The 21282-nt window shown below is 40.4% G+C and overlaps 1 protein-coding gene across 2 annotated transcripts in view; it reads left to right on the forward strand.

The window, feature by feature from the left end:
• fbxl17 (F-box and leucine-rich repeat protein 17) overlaps positions 1-21282 on the forward strand; it is a 231927-nt gene that overhangs the window by 51449 nt on the left and 159196 nt on the right. For both annotated transcript variants that reach the window (XM_077522758.1, XM_077522761.1), the window contains exon 7: positions 16065-16172. In XM_077522758.1, coding sequence (XP_077378884.1) covers positions 16065-16172 — 108 coding nt within the window. The remainder of the gene's footprint in view (positions 1-16064; positions 16173-21282) is intronic.

Consider the following 21282-nt stretch of genomic DNA (forward strand, 5'->3'; position numbering starts at 1 on the left):
ACCTGCCGAGAATCCCTGCAGCTTCATCATGTGTGAGCATGTTGATACCCTGATCAAGCAGGATTGCGTGTTAATAATATATGGAAATCTTTCCATCTACCTCATGATCTGTGTCCATCCTGGCATCGGATGCTGCACCCGCTGGGTCTGTAGCTCCCTCATCCTGCCTCTTGCCGCACCTCCATCTTGTTGTGCCTTCAAGTTGTGTGGGGCTCCGTAAACGGACGGCCTCATCACATTATTACTGACTCATCAGATTAGTTTTCTATTGCCAGCTCTTTATCTGGCTATACATCACAAACTTCAGATCCTTTGTATCGCATTTTGTCTAAAACCTCAATGAATACAATTATTTTTTCACTCTCAATAGCGCCAACCTCAACATGATTGGCTTTTGTCCATTCAATAGAATTAAGAAGTTGCTGAAGCAGTGACACATTGTTTCTGATGTGGCCTATTACAATTATAAACCGTGATTACGGTGAACCCCAGTTTTTGTGGCAAGGGGTATATTCCAGACCTACCCACACCAATTGAAAACTTATAATCCGAGAGAAACCATATTAATTTTTTTGTGTGTATTTTTAACCCTTCCATACATGTTCCAAAGACATTGTACACATATTTGAACACGGAAAAAAATGCAAGCATAAATTGTGTAGAATAAACTGTACTGAAAACTTCTGGGAGAACCTTTACCAGATCCTTTTATCTTTAGTGCTTGCGATATTACACTACAGTAATGACAACTGCATAGTCTCATTTGAACTATTTACTGGATAACCCCTAATTAAAATATGGAAGAAGGCATAATCTGTCCAAAATGGTTTCAACTCTTAGTGGGTGGGCTGCTCAGCCTAGCCCATGTGAAAATGTGTGACCTGATGGTGTTAACTGGTTTCAACTATATAAGTGTGCCAGAGTGCAGATAGATAGGAAGACAACAAGCCAGGACAGGTCACAGTGATATAACGTCCTAGCAGCTCAAGTCACCTATCTAATCATTAAGAGGCCTAATCTAACAGTACATGCAGCATGTGTGTGTTCGAGTGTGCCTTTAACAGGCGTGGCCTGGCTGCGTGTTTTTTTGTTGGCAAATCAGTGTCTAGGCATTAGATGTGGCAGACAGCTGTTTTAGTTTTATTGTTCTCCTGGCATTCATTCGGGAGCTGGAAAGCGCATAAGCAACTGTGGCTCTCCTTTCCCACATCTGAGGGCATTAGAGTAAGTATAGCGGTTTGCGCTATTCACGGGGGGATATGAACTGAGCCCTAGCCTTCTCTGGGGGATAGGAATTGAGCAAATGATATTTGATGCTCCCTTCTAAAAAGGTTTCTAATTGTCTCTAGATGCAACAAGATGCTGGTAAAATGTAGTACTATAAAAAAAAAAAAAAAAAGTGAACTAGACAAGTAGATTGTTTGCCTACACAAATCTGCGACGTAGCGTGGCCGTGGTAGGTGAACAGAAAAAGCTGCTTCTTGTGCTAAGCATTATTATCACTGTAATGACTGATTTTGTTTGATTCTGTTCACATTTGCACAAGAGAGTATGAATGAGATACTGCATACCTTTTAAGTCTTCTTTAAATGTACACTCTGTACATTCCACTCTTCATCGCAAAGATTGCCTAAGCTGGCATATCCCTGCCGCGCTGACTCTGCAGCAGCCAGCCCATAATATCACATTTTTATGCGCCCCTCTAATGCTGCTTGTAAACGCACCACTATGTTATACTCCCCTCTGCTTTCTTTTATCATTTGCATGTCTTTACACGGGGGGGACTCCAAAGAAGCAGGGCATTACTTTGTGAGTGCCCTTGTGCACGTTTGACACTCATTCAGTTCTGATGTCCATCCCTGGTGCGATGTTATATTAACATGCCATTTTTTTTTTTTTGGATGAGCTGCAGACTCTCATTGGACTGCATCGTGGTCTTCTGGATGAATGTACAGCCTTGCTAATGGCTGTTGAAATTCAAAACTTGTGTTGTTGCAGTAAATTGTGTACATGCTATCCGATTTTAGAATAGTTGTGTCTCCATTTCAATGATCCTCTTTGACGGTATGCCAATGTAGCGAGATTTCACATACAGTAAGTAACTGGTTGCTGTTCAATAAAGTTCAGTATCTGTTTGTCTGGCCCATTTGAAACTGTTGCCGACTGTCAAAACAAATCAAGAAGAAGACTTTATCCAGCCTATGCTTGAACTAGAAACTGGTAACAACAAAGCTATTGTTGTTATCAAACAACTAGTTCAGCTATTTGTTCCGCGACTATGGGGAGATGTACCGAGGGGGAAAGGAAAAATGCCCCAGAGTTTGAGAAATTGAGTCGTACTTTCATTCAGTTGTGAAAGATCATTGCCGTTGTAAATAACCATGTTTCTGACATATCATAAAGTCACCTGATTGTCATATAACCAGCAGCACTCTGACATGACTACACAAAATCTGCCTTGAAATTTGTGCTACAGTCTTTGATTATGACGCAATTTTCCACCGATGCGATCAAGATAGACATACTCAAAATGACCAAAAATAACTCCCAGTTGTGTTAGAGATAATACCACATCCATTATTAATGCCAGACCCCAAGGATCAATCACTAGGAAACAAACAAAAGCCTTTTGAAACAAAAAAAATGTGTTCTTTCAAACATCGTTTCTTCAGTTGCTGGAGAGATTCATTCAATTCGTCACTTGGACACCATTAATCAGTAAATCCTTCTGAAAGGATTAGAAAACTGGTTAAACTCTGCTCCCCCCCCCCGCTTTAAAGGGGGAAATTCCAACAGCTCAAACGATCCGAATCGTCATGATCAAAGTCTGACCACACATAACAAAAAGGGATCTGTCTGTCTTGATAGAATACCAAACATGTTTAAAATTAGCTAACCAACATCTGCTCGTATCCAACCCAGTCTTGAAACACTCTCTCAGAGAGGTCAGCTGCCAAGTACGAAGTTTGAGGTTGTTGTACGGTTGCGTGGTGGAGGGATGTCATCGCGTTTGATTGTTTGAGCTTAAGTTCTGCCGCAGTGGCCTCTTTTGTCGTTTAGAGAATCTTGTGACATTTTATGATGTGTGCTCGGGGAAGATGAGATTGATGATTGTTAGGAAAGATTGATGGTTGGTTGAGCTGATCGATGAGAAGCTCTGTGACACTGCTTGGTCAAAGAAAGAAGTATGGGGTATACGCCACGGAAGAGGCGGACTTCCGACTTCCGTGACTTTGCACATGAGCTATGATTCCGGTCCGGGTTGCGAACGCGCAACCAATGGGCACAAAGTCGGAAGCACAAATATTGGGACGCAGCCCACACGTCGCAAACCGAACCGGAACCAAAGCTCATGTGCAAAAACCACCTCTTCCGTGGCATATATACCATTCAACAACCTAAATTACTTTATAAATTAAAAACAACATTTTAAAGCACTATTTCATATATCCTTCCACATGCTAACATCCAGAATGACCTCAGTAATTACCAGAGGTGGGCAGTTTAATAAATTTTGCTGGAATTCGTCAGCACTTTGGGCACCCTTCTGTCATCTTCAGTTCGTCAATTTTTCAAGCCGAACCAAACAGTAACCGTTAGTCCTTTAATTTTATTTTGTCACTTCGTCACCACTATTTTAGGTTCCGTTAGTACTGACAGTCGCCAGTCTGTCATGATGGACTAAGATGTCTGTCGGTACTTGAACCGGTCAGTGACGATTACAATGACCGACGTAAACCTGCTTCCTTTAGTGCTTAATCTGTCATTTTTTAAAAGTTTCTCATTATTCGTCAGAAAATCTGACTTCCATACGTGACGAAGTGATGATTAAGAACAAATCTGGAATTACTACAATAGAACAATAGAAGTGATTAATCTTTTTCTTCCCACACCATTCTCATTATTAGTCGCTTCGTTTCGACATTTCCCACCAACCACATTGAAAGATGCTATTAAAACAAGGTGCTTTGACACAATGAATTACTGAATTATTACTCGAATTTAGAAAAAAAAAATCCCTAGGAGACATGCTAATATTTTCATTCTGGCCTCTGAACATGTAAAGACATTTTTCTTCAGCTTTTAACAGTCACATGGCAGCCCAGTACAATCTCGTGTTGTGACACACGTGTTCAGTGTGTTTAAACGCCTACGATCAAGGGCTGTCATTTTATACGATGAGAACAATTTGTAGCTCCTTGCTGTCACGTCTGTGCAGTTTTTGTCCTTTCTGTTGTTTTTTTACATCCTTGGTCTTTCCTGAGATTTGTTTTCTCCATTCCAATTTCCCTGGATCCTTCCCTCTGTCTTTGAGAGTCCCATTGCACCCTGGGGAGCAATGATTCTCTAACAACCTTTTACTGAAGGCCTATGGACCTAATGATTGAGCCGTACTGCTAACATAACAATGCACAAAAGGTCAATTTTCAACCGGCAAGCCGTTACGGCTTCCTTGCATTTATTACTATGCACGCCATGCTAAATTTGACCTGGCCCATGCACAATTAGCTTGCACGTAGATAATGTGGCAGTGAATAAAGGCGTAATAGTGACACTTTAGCCATCTATGATAGGGGTTGAGTTAATTAGTGCCACGATGGAAACAAAACCCTCACCTTTTATCGCTTGATACCGCTCCATCGTGACACACATATAGCATATGCACAAACAGACACGTACGCACACACGCAAACACACCCCTCACACACATTAGATTTAGCTATTAGCCTGTTAATGGGTTGGGTCCCCTGGTCATTAATTGTCAAGTTGAACTGTAATGGGAAAGATAATGGTCCTCTTGTTTACAGCTGCACAAAATAAAGGGAGAGTACTCGCAATAGACCTCTCACTAAAAGCATTCACCATGTTTTTAATGTTGGAAATTGATTTTGGAATTGTTTTTCAACTTTGAAGTCATTCTCTCTTTTCAAACATTTACTTTCTTTGTCTGGTTCATTATCTTCCTGCTGCTTTTTTTTTTTTGCTTATGTGGATGAGCTTGATAATGGATTAATTGTTAAGAATTCTGTTGATTCTGTGGAGCCGATTGTTAATTTTTGAAGCCATTGTTGTAAAATGGGCCCTACTTGGCAGCAACAAGAAGAGGTGCTGGGAACATTATTATGCTCAACACGATACTAGCATCCAAACAGAAGTTCTTCTGACTTGACTAATTGTGCATTTTCCCTGAGTGTGAATTATGGTCAAATAGCTATCGCTATTTTGTGAAACTTTATTCCATGGAGCTATTGGAGATTTCGTCCTCAGTATATGATATATGGGAGTTATTGTATTGTATGTCAAGAATGTTCCGCTTGTTCCTTAACAGCACCATTTAAAAGCCAGTTTCAGAACTGTGACTAAATTGCTGCAGGACAATCCTTGCATTGCGGAGGACCACAGTAGGCGATGTATGGAATAAGCATCGCCGCTCATCCCTTGCACTTTACTTGAAGCATCGCTCCAGTCCTCTGACAGCAAATATCTGTCCCTGTCACTACTCTTCCCATCTGTATGAATAATGCCCCCTGAATGAGTTCTGCACATACCCATAACATGTAACAGCCTTCTAATTTCCCTGCCCGGGGCACTGTCACCTGCCCGGCCATCATCTGCATTAGTGAACTCCCTGAATACTGAGGTGTGCGCGCCTCACGAGTATTTAGGATGTCAGCTGTCTCCATAACGTTCCTCAAGCTCTAATCATAAATCCCTAGCAGGCAGAGGCTTCATGCCTGGAGGCCATGAGGGCAGAGGAGGCCAGTACCCTCAGGCCAGCCTCGGGACTTTCTGGCCTACCGTGACACTGGAAAGGTGCGGAGAATGAAGGATGGGTTCCTGCTGTGTAAAAGACTGTACAAGAGTACCGTTGAAAACTGAAACTGTACTTTTACTAGTGACTGGCAAATGATTCAGAGGCCCACAAGATCATTTCAAATAGTCCATACCGGCTAAGTTAAGTTAAAAAGTATTGCAACCAAAAACAAGCAAACACTTTTTTTTGTTTTTTTTTGTCCTAATACAAACATATGACGCTCGAATCCATAAAGATTGTTAACATCTGGCCTATGAAGATTATTCACAATTTAAAATACTCAGGCATCCACAACAAATGATTCTGCACATCTGAAACAGAGAGAGAAGTGTGCAAACAAAAAAACCCATATGTTGCTGCAACCGAACAAGGCAGCAATTTGGTTTTATAACCTTTTAATGTCAGTCTGCGTCAAGTTGCCTTTTCAAAGTAGAAAGCACTGTATTTCATCTTTAATAACTGCTCAGGGAAATGCCAGCAAGTGAAGGTAAATTTTTTTTGTTTTCCACTCTGCGAGACTTGCATAACCCTATTCAAGGTACGCACATTTCATTTTAAAACTGAATTTATTTGGCTCCAAACTTTGATTGGCATACTGATGTGTTACTATTAAGCAGTGTTATTTTCTGTCTGGAGCAGACATTACAACCATTTCAAATAATTCCTCATCTTAATGACAAGATGGGTCTAACAACTTTGGACTGCTTATCTAGAGTATCACTAGTTTGTTGAGGCCAAATTGTTTGTCCTGCAACCAATGTTTGCAATTGGTTACCCATCGGTTGACATTTTATAGAAGATTCCCTGGGAGGACGTTGGATCGGTTGCTCTTCTTGTGACGACCCCCCTCCAGCTTTTGCTCCATACTCTTGGTAGTATCTATAAGAAGAAGAGTTCATTGGTTCGCTTCGTAGCCAGCTGAACGGAACAACACAATCCGATCTTTCGGTGTAATTCCTTCCATCGCTGAGCAGGCCACCACAGATGGCCGTTTCTCTGGTCCAGACACATGATCAACTTGACTTCTTTAAGTCTCATTTGTCATCATTAGCTTGGGACATAAAACTGATCTCTAAGTAAGGCTTAAATGTTAAGTCAATTTCGGGCACACACTGATAGATTGCAATGGACCCGTTACCATGGGAACAGCGAAGGTTTAAGAGGTTCAGCGCTGTGCAGACCAAAGTTTGTCAGATTGACTTTTCTGGTACAGCAAGGTGGTCTCAGTTTGTTGTGAAATAGACCAGCTGCATATTGGTGTATCGGTTTTTACTTTTTAGATCATAATAGAATACCATAGATTATCCTCTTCAGGTTTACAGTCGAGACTGGTTGGGACATTATGGGGCAATCACAGGTTGATTGTGAATGGGCCCATGATCCCACGCCAGTTGCTACAAAATAAATTTTTTGTGCCACTACAAACTCAATAGCCTAGAATACTTACATTGTGCTATGAAATTAGGGAACAGCTGTATGCATTCATGCTTTTGGCACATTTTTTTGGATAGATGGCATAGTAGTATTGTGGTTATCTCACCATAAAGCTTTTACATTGGTACAAGACAGATGGTGTCAGTTTTACAATTTCCGACTGACTGCAGGGCAATGATGTTATCCGAATGTGACTGGATGAGTGAGTGAGTGTCTGAATGTGATTGGATGATTGAGTAGTGGGGTGAGGGGATGTGCAACAGAGGCAGGTGGGGAGAGTGATTGAATGAGCTTATGTTTGGAAGTGCACATAGTGTAAAAAAAGAAAATCATTCATGGCATTGATCAATTCAAGTAAACTATCATCACGTAAGCGTTGACTACAATCTAACGTCTTTCCGTTCCAAATTTAAAGTTTTTTTTTTTCCCCCAGTGATTTCTAAAATGCAAATTTTCTACTTCGCCTAACTTTTCATAGCAAACCTTTCAAGAAAAGAGCCTTCGTAGTAATGTGCACTTTCCGTTGGACTTGTCTTGTAGTCTGCATTAAAATCAGCAAGCTGTAGAAATAATATAGAAGGTTGACATTGAAATGATGCCCCTCTGTGAATGTGTGCAGGAAATGAACACGCTGTGGTGGGATTTGAAAATCCATCACTGGCGTTGAAGGGTTTCGCCGACGCGCTGCAATGACAGCGACCACTTTGCATTTAAAGGCAAAAGAAGTGTCACTGGGCGTCCTCCGCAGTGGCTTCGCGTTTACGTTTGGTGTGCAACAAAGAACTGTTGAATTTTGAAAAGAACACATGGGGAATTGAAGCTTGGAGAGCCAGCGGAGGCTTTTTACAAGCTGATGTACAGTCGCGGCTTTACATTTCGAGAGCAAAGCCGGTCTTTTGGCCTCTGCTCACAGTTGCTTCTGATTTCAGCTTGACACTCAAAGTCGTATTGATCTTTTGGGAGGAACTGCTTGTGAACAACACCTCTTCATCTTCCCAAGCTGATATTTCATAGGTCCTCCTGAAGCCAGAACACCTGCAGCCCATAACGGCACGTTTACACAAGCGCCTCGTGATAAACTGCGTGAAACTCTTGAGGAAGGCGAGAGCTTACGCGATTGAATAAATGACAGGTAATTTTCAGTTGAGAGCGGCGCATGCAGCCGAGTGGGACGATCAATCAGTCAGGCGATCACCCATGCAGATTCTAGTCCTCCTGGCGTCATCAAGGCGGACGACATCGATGAAACAAGACAAGATGCTTGACAAGTGCGCGGGGAATGCGGGATTGACCTGCATGTGGAAATGATGCATAGATTTCCCTTGAAGAAGCATCATTGTTCTGGGGATATCATTTGCACCAAACGTTTTGTAAGATTATATGTGAAATGATATTGCAATTTTTTTATGGATCTTTTTTTTCCTCGATACAAAATGTGTCTGGCGTGGCCACAGCAGGAGAAAAGTGGATCTATTGATCCTGGGAGTTTCATTTTTCAAACACGGTCATCTTTCACAGCCGTGACTTCGATTTTTGAAAAGCATACATAGTGCTTTTCTCCCAAGTTTATGGGCTTTTTGTCACGGTGTGGAGTTGAGTGGAATGGTGGGGACAGGACTACATGAGTTCATTACTTTGGTTACTTAAAGGTTTAAATTGTATCTACTATTATGTTTTACATACATGTAGATTATTAGAAAAGATACTGCACACTTGAACCATACACTAAAACGCAAACCAACTTTGCACCTGCTGTTCCTTTGGCTGATTTCAGGGATGGAATATGTGCAACTTTTCAAGAGGCATATTAACAATAAAGTTGACAAATGGGCCTGCAACTAATTCCATACGAGGTGGCTTTCCGTCCACTTATTTTTCAATCGTTTAAGAATTGTAAAATTAAACCTGAATGAGAATGGATGGCTGAAAAAGCTAGGATAAAAAGCTGAACATTCACCAAAAGGTTTTTACGCTTGGGAGGGGGTGGATTTTCCAGCATATCGATAAAAGGAAAACGCAAATTTTGGCTATGGAAACAGGCCTTGCGAATAACCTGACCGGATACCATGTGGCACATTTTGACCGGATATTACGTCACACATACATGTTGTAGTCACAACAAAATGGTGGCAGGCGCTAAAGTAAGGCATGTTTTGGGCAAAGACAATGAAATATTTCTGTAATTAATAAAATAAGCAAACATTAATCTTTGGTTTACAGTAGTCAACCAAGTGTCTTGTGGGACGCGCTCATCGACTTCATCTCATGGTGCAGTCGCCTCCCCTGTTGATACTCATAAAATATTAACACATGAAAATGGGCATAAGTCACATGATCCTTGCATGCATTTTCACGAAATACAAAATTACAATTTCAAAACATTTGGATGGAAATTCAGTGACTGTCGCTGTATGTCAATTTTGTTGTTGAAAAATGATTGTGCCCCATCAAAAACATTTGTCAGCTTAACTCTAGGATCTATTTACATTATTAGGCAAACATGATAAACATAGCAACTTGATTTATTACCCAACAATAATGAAGGTACTTTGTACAAATATATACAGGACTTCCAAAACTGTCTGAGAGTGAGAGTTCTGGTTCATTTTTATGTTCCTATTAGAGGCTGTAATTCAAAAGTGCAGGGCCTCTCTTGAGTTTTATTTTTATATCTTGTCAACCCTTTATCATAAACTCTAAATGGGAAGAAGAAAATCGATGGAGACTGTGGCTGAGCTCACCTGCATCACGACACCAGTAAAAGCAACCGGTGGATAAATTAACATAAATCTCTCCCAAAGAGTGTCAGTAAAAATTTAACATTGTCAGCATTACTAAAGGGGAATTTATTGCAGGGCATTAGTAGTGTAACGGATTTGGTTTATTGTGGCGGGGTATCTTGTAAATTGGCAAATGACTTTTTAGGTTAAGTTTAGATGTGATATAAAACAAAGACATCACAATATTGTCATAGGCACTGTGGGTTAATTATTGCCCTCGAAGGGGTCTTTGCTCACGGTTGCTCCAGTATGCTCCAGTTGGTCTCCATAGCTGCAAAACCTGATTCTAAAATCTTGATTTATTTCCTTTGAAGACTTATTCAGCAAACGCCCTGCAAGCGGCCATGAGTTGAGTTCTTATGCAAGGCATTCGGACAGGCATGGAGATGGATGGTTAATAGAATGTGTTGCTGGGTATTCAGTAATCATTATTAATCTGTGTGTCGGCAGATCCTTTCTCGGCTTGCCGCCGCGTTCATAAAGCTTGCTTAATTAGATTGATTGATTAGAAAGTGGTGATTCAGAGCGCTCATCCCCCGCCTCCGCCTCCATCCCATCAGGCCTTTAATAAGATCAGACCGCTCTCATATTCACGCGCCTCTCTGCACACGACTTGTTTGGGCCGTCCTACCGCCGCTCACCGTCCCGCCTGTCTCGGCCGTATCCAGACAGGATTTGCCGGCTCAAGCCGCTCAACAAATACACCCAAGGCCGGAAGCTTCATTATGTTAATATGAAAAGATTGCAAAATCCTCATTGTTTTCTCTCTCTAATCCATCTTGTGTTTCTGTCTCTTAATATCGCATAAACACTACTGTCTGTTTAGCCCAAGATAAACACATCCACCGTGCAGCTTACCTATGTGTGATGTTTTTCTTTTTTCATGTTGTAGATACATACGCAAAGATCCGCACTTGTCTGATTGATTCCCAGGCAAACCTTGTGCTTAGTGCACAACAGCTCATCAGCACAGAGGAAGCACAGTAAAGAGACTCTCCCTCGCTGTAGTAAAACTTAACGACTTTCCGTGTTGCCTTTGTCTCCAGGCAGCGGATATTACAGAAGATAATAAGTATGCATTTAGATTTTTTGCAAGATCACCAGTCCTTCAAATCTATACAGCCCAACACAGGCCTGTAAAAAGTAGGCAATGTTTCGTCTGTGTGTGTGTGTGTGTGTGTGTGCCTGTGAGAGCGAGCAAGAGAGATCAAGCATGAGTCTTTAAGTGCGTGTCCTCTCCAAGGCCGTGATGAGCCCACCGCAGGATCACCCCCATGAGAGTATTTATGGGGAAATGATTACCTTGGAAAAGAACCGAACTTTGATGAAAATCATCCCACTTCAATTTGCACCTCACGGGCATGCAGTTGGTGTCCATGTTTTTGCATAATATTGGAAATCTGTAAAATTGTACTAGAGCGCTTCCGTAACAAAGTGCTTTCATCAAGACATCGTTATATTCAGTGGCCTCTGATTGAGATGCAGCATTTTCATCTCAAGGGTTTTTGGATTGAGACTGCTCTAAAGCTTTTTTCGTGGAATTGTACTTCAGGGACTTGTAGCAACAATAGATTCACACAGATCTATAGTTGTTGAAAAGGCCCCTCGCTGCTTAGAGTGTACATCTTTCAACAAAATAGTCTTTTCTACTATTTGGAACCATTTATTTTTCTAACCTCAGTCATGCCACTTACAGATTAAGATGTCTTTTGTCCAACCATTACTCAGTTTAATTGTTTTTGGAATGCTCGGCTTTATCACTGGGTGATTGTTTTGGTAGTCCAAACATTCTTTCTTACAATTTTGATCTTAAAATCCCAGGGTGATAACATGGAACAGATTATGAACTATCCAGTGGACCCTTGGAATGCCAAGATTTTGCTCATAGAAGAACTCAAATAAAAAAATAAAAAACATGGTTGAAGAAGTAGGTCCTGAATAATTTGTATGCCAATTAAGAACAATTGGAATGATGATTGAAAGTTACTTGGTCCGTTTGAAAGGACCAGAGTTTGGACCTTGCCCCCCCTTCTCTCGCTCCTTCCTCATGTCTCCTTTTTACCCTATCTAAGAAAATTGGAGCGTTAATTAACGAACCGCCGGGCTTCTCGTTATGTCTCCCTCTGTTGGTCATTGGTACTCTCCATGCTCCTTGGACAAATTACTTGTGTATTTTTACATACTTGGCCAATCAAACAAATTCTGATTTTGGGTAACATCATTCTGAGTTTACATGTTGGTTAGCTATTGTAACATCGCTGGCATCTGGCGGACTCCTCGTACCACCAAAATCAACACTTTTTCAGGAGACAAACAAAGCAGCATTAGCATTGCATCGTCCAGTGGAGCAAACCATTTTTATCAAGATTGGTCAATAATTTGTAAACAACATCCACACGTGTGGATTTACTTATAGTTTTGTGGAAAAATATTACATTTACCAAAATTGTGGCATGGGAGTTATTCGTCCAATGCCAGCGATATGTTGCTTAAAACATACTGGCCAGTTTTAGACTTGTTTTTGTGGTGACAAAGTTAAATCCGGGGAACAATTTCCTTGGATTTCCACATTTACTTTGGGGTAAAATTAATTTGAAGTCCAAACCAATTATTAAAAACCTAGCAGCCTCCTGAAATAGTTTCAAGCATCTATAAATGTGTAACTTCTGTAATGGAATCATCCCAGATGGTTATTCTTATTAATTAATGCATTTTGTGCACATGCACTTCCTTCCATCCAACATTGCTTGACAAAAATATTTATTTTTAGTGTGTGTCTCCAATACGATTCAGTAAGTTTTTTTTTGTTTGTTTTTTTGCCTTAAAATCCCTTTGAAGGATAATTTAGGGAGTGTAAATCATTCAGGAAGCTACACTTAATAGCCCAACACTGTCATTGACTTTTAATGGCAATGTGGGCAAACTTGTCCATTGAAAAGAATCATTTTTTTTACCTTTATGCTGTTTGACATCTTTGTAGGCTGCACTTGGTTGTACGTTTAATCACTGATGCAACAGTCGTTGTGCTACTTTGTTTTCGATTGGTCCAGAACAGCACTGTTCTGAATGAGAGAGGTTGGAGCAGGAAATGACAGCACATTGGGCAAAAAACGATGATCACTACTCTGGCTCTGATGGAGTCAAATGAGTCATATGATGGACAATATCGATGTCCATATGGGAGAAGATGAGGCCCCAGGGTGCTTCTCCGGCATTAGGCAAGAACACGCTGCAAGATGAACCACACTCTTACACGCAGCACTGGCTGTTTTTGCTACCGCAGCACTCTCAACAATTACCTTGCAACAAGACACACAAAAACCATCTTTATGATTGCAGCATTCTGCAATTCCAGTCTGCTTCTCTTCTCCTTCTTTTTTACCTCGTTCGAGAGGAGACCATTAAATCAGATACCGGCTGAAAGGTTTGAAGGCCTCTCTTGGATGGCCACTTCTCTTCTAAACAAATGGTAGCCATCACTATTTTCATGTTTTTAAATCAAAATCCTTTCAAGTCTGGAGAGTGGCAAGCTTTTTTTTTTTCAGGTTCTGAATGTTCCTAACACACACAGATTAGGTGCAGGCCTAATCTGATACGGTATATGCCCTCTTTTTTTTTTTGTCTCCCTTTCTCACCTGCTGAGAATAATTGGAGACTCAACATACAGATATTGACTGAAAGAAGCCTTTGAGGTGGCCTCTCGTGATTCCACATCTTTGATTTAAGCACCCGGCTTTTTCATTGCTGCTAGTTTCTTGGTATAGGGTTGCATCTGGACCTCAGCTTTTATTGTTTCTCTTTTTTTTTTTGGTTACATCCATACAAAAAAAACAACAATATTGCTCCCTTCTTCCTCCAGCTCCTCTCTCCACCTGGTCCTGCCAGATCATGTTCCATATGCATCAGGTTTTCCAGTTGGGAGCACTGACTTTCCTTCACATAATCACTTGTGACTGCAGTGAGAGGCAGATCGGTGGTGTATCGTGTCCAAACCTGAGGTGCAGAATTTTTAAGTGCCTCCAGCTTATCGATTTGATCAGGACAAGGCTGGCAAGTACAGTCAACTCTTCCAATCACTGCTGTCTGGGATGAACGTTCTTTTCCGGGGGTTGATTTATTTTGGCACGCGATTTAAGCACTAGAAGAAATTTTGTGTTGCATCCTCACAACTTTTGTCAACACTATATTGACTTTCCACCACTTTGTTCATGAATTTATTGAGTTCACTCAAATGTATCTTGCTCTTATCTTGTTTCAAAAGATTAAGGATTGTGATGCCTGTCTTTTTTGTTGTTAAAAATATTTCGAGCACACTGAGAAAGTCATTATGATTTGATTGCAGTCTGTGATGAGACAATTTATGTTCAACACGCAAAAAGTAAATTAAAAAATAAAGTAAGAACTGAGCTACTTTGCATTTTTTTCCACACTCATGAAGTTGAACGTCTTTGAATTGCAATTCAAAAAGTAGGAAAACAGTTTTTGCACAAAAATGTCAGAATTCAATGCATGATTGCATATTGTGCAAGACCTCTGCGTACCTTGCAAAATTCAGTTAGCATAAAAAGATTACCGCGTTGCCTGTACTAGTGTTTGTAACGGTTTTATAAAGTTTGACAACAGTTTGACCTCGAACGGATTATTTCTAATTTCAAACTGGAAGATTGCCAGCATTATACAATATACTGAAGTGGTTCCGCTGTACTAAAAAGCAAACTCGCCCTGTCATAAAACATGGATTCAATGCATGTTTCAACATCTCTTGAAGTTACATGAAAAAATAGTAGTGCACGAGGAGTAAGGTTTTGTAGCAAATAAGAGCTAAATTCTTTTGGACGTAATGTAATTGGTGTTGCGGTGTTACATTGCTTCATCTAGTCCACTGGACCTCGCGGTCACATTCCATTATGAGCCATTTCAACCCTTTTCAACTACTTTGGCTCCTTACTGTTAAGCTTGACAAACACACCTTTAAGCTTCAGTGGTGTTCCAGGAGGTGTTTTTCCCAGATAAGCCGTGCGGCATGTGACTTGGCCAAAGATAAATGGACTCTGTCTTTCTTGTTGTGATGTCCCCGAGCCAAAGTGTTTGTGACATTGATGATCAGGGCCAACTTTGTCCACTTCTAGAGAAAGTTGCAAACATTAGGAAATCGCGTTGTCTTTCAGAATAAGAGCATAGTACACTTCATGTACAGCACTTTGTATACAGCAATGCCTGTTTTTAAAGCGCTTTATAAATTGAGTTGAGTATTTTGCCACCGAATCACTTCGAAAACAATGATTTAGTTTTATATCGTATTGTTTTTGGACTTTCAGGAATAAATGTTTCACGTTTACGTAGACGTGATTAAAAATGATTTTTGCCATCCAAAGGCCTTTGGCGTTCCGTCCTCAATTAATCAGCCTCAAAAAGTCGATTCTCTCTCATTTCTTCTCATCTTATTTGCTTGCGGTGATTGATGAGAAGACTTTGAGAAGCACGGAGAGGACAATCTCCCACATCTTTCTTGGGTGTTTCTGAGACTGAAAGTTGCTCCAGTATCAATACCTGTATTGATGACCACAATATAAGGTTGTGGAAATGTTCTACTTCCCCATTGATCTCCACCGATCTATTCTGAGCCGACTCGCGGACGGCTGGGTGAATGAATGGGAGTGCTCCATCCATCATAAGTCGATGTTTCTTGGCAGACAAGTCTCGTTTTGCCTGTTATCCTCTTCCTCCTCCTCCTCCTCCTCCTCCTCCTCCAATCCTCCTTCTGCGGTCCTGCGTTGGTTTCTTTACTTCAGCTGCTCATCAAGCGCAAAACAATCCAGACTGCTGCGCAGATGGAGCTGACATTTAGTCATGCATTTGACAACAGCTGTCTGCACCCACTTGCTTGTAGAAAATCTCGACAATGCTTGTTTACAAGATTATTGTAATATCCCCGCTGTAATGCTTATTTGTGTTTCACCGCTGCGGAATTCCGCGACAAAACACAAATCACAGCTTGAGCGAACTGAATTTCATCTCCCTCCTGTCTTCTTCAGGTCACTGACCAGTCGGTGCGAGCGGTCGCCGAGCATTGCCCGGAGCTGCAGTTTGTTGGTTTCATGGGATGCCCCGTGACATCCCAAGGAGTCATCCATCTCACCGCTGTAAGTATCATACAGCTTTGTTCATACCCGGATCATGATTATTATTGGCACTTGGACCACTGAGTTTTCAAAGATCAATATTGGTTTAGGGGTAGTGCGGCAATTGGAAGATTGATGGTTCAACTCCCAGGTTCCTTTTGTGCAGATTCCAAATCTGCTTTCCATTTGTTGAAGTCAAGTCAAGGAAAAAATACATCACATTAGGAAGCAGAAAGGAATTGCAGCACCTCTCCATATCAAATTGAACTCTATTTGTGTTGTCGTAACAATTCGGCCGACACCCCATGGTGGGAATGCACATAAGCCTGATTCAACCAAACCATACCATTGTGAGCCAGTTGATTGTCCTGGGAAAATAAAACACTTTTATGAAACAATCCACCCATTCAAAGTACTTCAACATGGACACGGCAACATTAACTACCCCAAACATATTGATTGCTGCACAGTTAAGGATCTTCATCTGAACAGAGAGCTGAGATGGTAACTGATGCTAGTACTAAAGCTGCATTATAGATGAAGGTCTTAATCTTATTGCAAAGTAGAGTTGAAATTGAGATAATGATCCTGCTGCCCTAATAAATAGGAAAAAATCTATTCTACAGCACTGAGTGACAAAATGGAACTTCTCTAGTTTATTAGTAGTGCTCTATCTTTTAAAATTATTTCGCTTCTTGTTCCATTTTATTACCCATACTTAAGGATGTTTTGAATTTGTTACAACAGTCTATAGCCAATAAATTGTTCCTGCAGAATATCTTACAAAGGTGCCTTAATTTTCTTGAAAGGAATTGCGTGTGTCCGTATATTTTGGCCACAAAAACAACACATTTAAGCGTGGATCTTTCATTTGTGCATAATCCTTGCACCTGCGGGCCGTTCGTTGTCTCCGAGTGGTAAATTGTCCTTTTTGAACGGAACCTGTGCCTTTAATCTCAGACTTTGTTTTGAAGATATGTGTTCACTTTTAGATCTCATGAAAGCCTAATGAGATGAATCCCAATAATATGCCACTTGTCTAACTGCACCCCGCTGTTTGTTTATTAGCATGCTAATGAGTCGAGGCTCTGTGGTTAAAGATGCTTGGCGCCATATAAACATGGACAGACACAGACGAATCCTCAGACGGCATTCAGTACGCCATGTTTTTCACTTTTGTCATAACATCCATCTAGAATGCATGGTTGCTCTTTTGCACCAATGTGTATTGTAGATCCACATATGTGCTCTTGTAATGCAATTCGATGTATTTCTGATGAACTTGGGCGCACATGCGAGTGTGAATGTACCCACGTGGGGCTTGTGCGGCCATTCCCCCTCAAATGCAATTACTGTTGTGTTAATGGGAATGAGACAGCCGATACCGCCCTACATTATTAGATTAAACAGCAGATTAATTTGCACTTATGGTTTTGGCCCCCTTATCATCTCAGTGGCCTCTCCTGACCTTGGCCGTGGTGCTGTAGACAGACTGTAATGAAGCCAGCCAATCATAACAACATTGGCATACATCGAGGTGAACGTGTCTGGCTTACTTCATTATTATTTATTACCATGTTAACCTAGTGGGAGTTTTTGCTACGCATAATCCGAATGTCTAGATTTTTTTTTTTTTTTTTAAAGTCAGTTTCTGATTGGTTATTGATTGTTTATTTCAATTACACCCTCAACTTTTGAGATGCGATGACTGCTTTATTTTATCACACAGTTCATTTTCATCAAAACATTCAGGTTGAGGCACAGAGGCTGAACTTGTGAGACATGTATACAAGGAGACAATTTAATAAAACATAATTTACACATCACCACCAGGAAAAACTGTCCCAAAAACATAAACAGAGCCACTCAGTCTCCTTGCTACGTTTAGAACTTGACCACAAACATGCCAAGGACTGAAATCTTGGAAGAATACGGTAATATCTCTCTCTGAAGACCCTCGAATTGCCAATATCAAGATTCAAAGCCGAAGAAGACATACCAGTGGAGTAAATGCCTCCGCATTTTCTTGCCAACTATAAAGGAACAATGTCAGAGCCGTTCAACCAAAGCATAGACAGCATGGATTACAACTCTGCATCAATTCCTTCTGGAAAGCTTGCACTCGAATGAACCTGGTCACTGGAGGAAAAAAAAAAAAAGCTCTACAGGACGCAAAGTGAGGATGATGAAAGTGGTGTTGTGGAAAGCTACCCTTCATGCAGTGTCCAATGGGCAGACATTGACATTACTGAAGCCTGTCATTAGAAAGTCTGGCATCAAACACTCTCCATAACCACCAGTCATGTTGTGATAGAAGATGTAGCTTGGAAAGCATTTCAACACTCTTCTACTAGTATTATCAAAATCCCAGTGAACCACCGCCAACTGAGGTGAGTGGTTCCTCGTGCATATGTGAAGAACTGATCTGGTGGAAAGGTGTATATGGCGGGGAAAAAAAGGGGCTCGAATCTTGGAAAGTGGCGTAATTTGTAAGATTTGAATGATTTGAAACCAACACACCTAGGGAGTTTATTGGGTTTGTTGATTTTTTTTTTTTTTTTTTTTTTTTTAAGGCGGTGGCATGGCTCAGTGGTAGAGTGGTCGTGTCCCAAACCAGACACTCTTGAAACAGTTGGGTCAAAAAATAACCCAACTATAGGTCAAAAATGGGACGATCCTCTACTTGGGTCAATTTGACCATAAATAAATTGGTATTTTAGTATAAAACAACTCATCAATATTGGTCAGATCCTTATTTGGGTTAAAAAAAAAAAAAAAAAAAAAGGTCATTTTGTATTACACAACCTAGAACGTTGGGTCAAATTGATCCATAAAGTGGATTGGTCCATTTTTGGTGCATAAATGGGTTACTTTTGACCCAACTGTTTTTAGAGTGGAGGTTGTGGGTTCCATTACCGGTCCTTGAGACCATGCCAGTGTCCTTGTTCAACTGAACCTCCAATTGCCCCAAATGCGTTATACAAGTGACAGACCAAGAATTAGACCATATTGTCGTTTCCATGAATCACATCTTTGTTTTAAATGAAAGAATGGACTTCCAGGAACCTTGAAACTCCTCCCATGGTTCAAGTCATATTTCTGTTATTCCACCACCATTTTTGTGTTTCAACTCCTCCTGTCCTGCTCATTTGCCGTTTTTACTGCCTCGCTCAGTAATCTTCTCGTTATCATCTCCTTTTGCAGGTGATTCCTCCTCATTTATTCCCACTTGATCCCACCGAGTGTCGATTGAAAATAATATTCCTGCATTTAGAATCGTTGCATTTCTGATGACTCCGTGGACTCTGCGTGCAAGTCCAAAACTGCGTACTTTTTTTTTTTTTTTTCCCCCTCGCTCAATTATTACCCACCCTCCCCCTTATTTGCCTCTTCAATTGCATGCTGTCTGTTTGATAAGCTACCCACCCCCCTGACTTGCCACCCTGTTAGCGGAGAAGAGAACTGAACAAAATCCATTATTTTTTATGAAGTTCTCTTTTACGGCACCCTCATTTCAGATTGATATTCTCTCTCTTTTTTTTTTTTTTTTAAGCGACTTCTCACAAATGAGGGTATGAGGAAATCAATTGGAAACGGAATTTTCCTAATCAAGTGATCTGATTCTTGAAATGGGCCTCCCATGGTGCCAATGCAGATGGTGTGCGGAATAACTATAAAGACTTGACATTTATGATCCTTTAATGGTTTTGTGGTGTTTAATTCCTCGCGGGCTGTGCGGATCCTCTGTGATGTGCAACAAAACTCAATATTTGTAGCACGGCTCTGCATGCTAAGCTGTTGTCTTGTTGGTGACAATAAGATAAACAGTAAATTGCTGCAGTCTGGGAGAAGTTTTCCACAACTTCTCTTACAAGGCAGCAAGTTAAACATGCAATTAAACACATCGACTGTTCTTTTGGGTACCTCTACCAAGGCCAATGTTGCCTTTTTTTTTTTTTTTTTTTTTTTTTTTTTAATTTAAGGATTACAAAAAATGTTTGCAACCACTAAAAATGGTTGTGAACGTCTTTCTGACGGTTTGCAACCTTTAACTCATTAACTCCCAGCCATTTTCACAGAAGCAATCGCGTTCGCTCCCGGCTGTTTTACTGGATTTTGACTGATTTTGCAAGGCCCGCAGACTATTGTGTTCAATTGCTATATAAGCATGGAACCTACCAAAAGAAAGATTAAAGTCTCTTCTTTCATTAGGAAAAAAAAGTATGTTTCTATCTGTTTCCGTTTTGCAGCAATTAGCATTAGAACAGAGCTACGTTTCATCAGTTTTCACAAATCTATTTAAAATTCTAAGTAATTTAGCTTTTTTTCTACATGGCCCTGGTTGATCTCCTTTGCTCTGCTGCCACCTGCTGGCCGTTTGTGTAATAACTACCATTTCTGCAACCGTTCTTTGTAGTTGAGAGGCTGCATCAAAGCCTTCTGTATGCTTTAGCATAAAAAAAACAAAAACAAAACGTATAAATACGTCTTTGGGACACTTATATTAAAAAAAACGTATTTGCACGTTATTGGGAGCAAATGAGTTAATGAACCCTGATGAAAAAATTTGCCATTTGCAAACCCTCGAAAACCTTTGCTGCTTCGTGAGAAACTAACTTAAGGAATTGGACTGATTAGCACTTAGCAATTTTTATCTTGGAATTGGAAATGCTAAATTCTTATCAAGTCCGATCTCTAATGACAACAAATACTGAAATAGGGACTTCGGAATAGGAAATAGAGACCTATCCCAAACTAAGTTATAATGTGATTACAAAAGTACTTCTACAGTAATATGAGATATTATTTCTACATTGTTTGTGATAGTTTACCCATTAAAATCTCACAAAATTTTTATTTTGAATTTTAACGGTACCCATTAAAATCTTGTTAAACTTCAATTGGTACACAACCACCAACAATGTAGAAATAATACCTTAGATTACGTGGGAAGAAGTACATTTGAACCCAAATCAGCAAACGTCATAATTTTCAATGATAAGAGTCCGTGGATTGGCTGAACTCTGAAAAATGCTTCTTATTCACATTCTTCTGAAAAATGTTGAAATCACCTTGTTTCTGTTACCATCGTTGTGTTTTTGAGCTTTTCTATCAATCAGTCTTTGGGCAT

The sequence above is a fragment of the Festucalex cinctus genome, chromosome 5, assembly GCF_051991245.1.
Source record: "Festucalex cinctus isolate MCC-2025b chromosome 5, RoL_Fcin_1.0, whole genome shotgun sequence".
In the NCBI taxonomy this organism is placed as follows: Eukaryota; Metazoa; Chordata; class Actinopteri; order Syngnathiformes; family Syngnathidae; genus Festucalex; species Festucalex cinctus.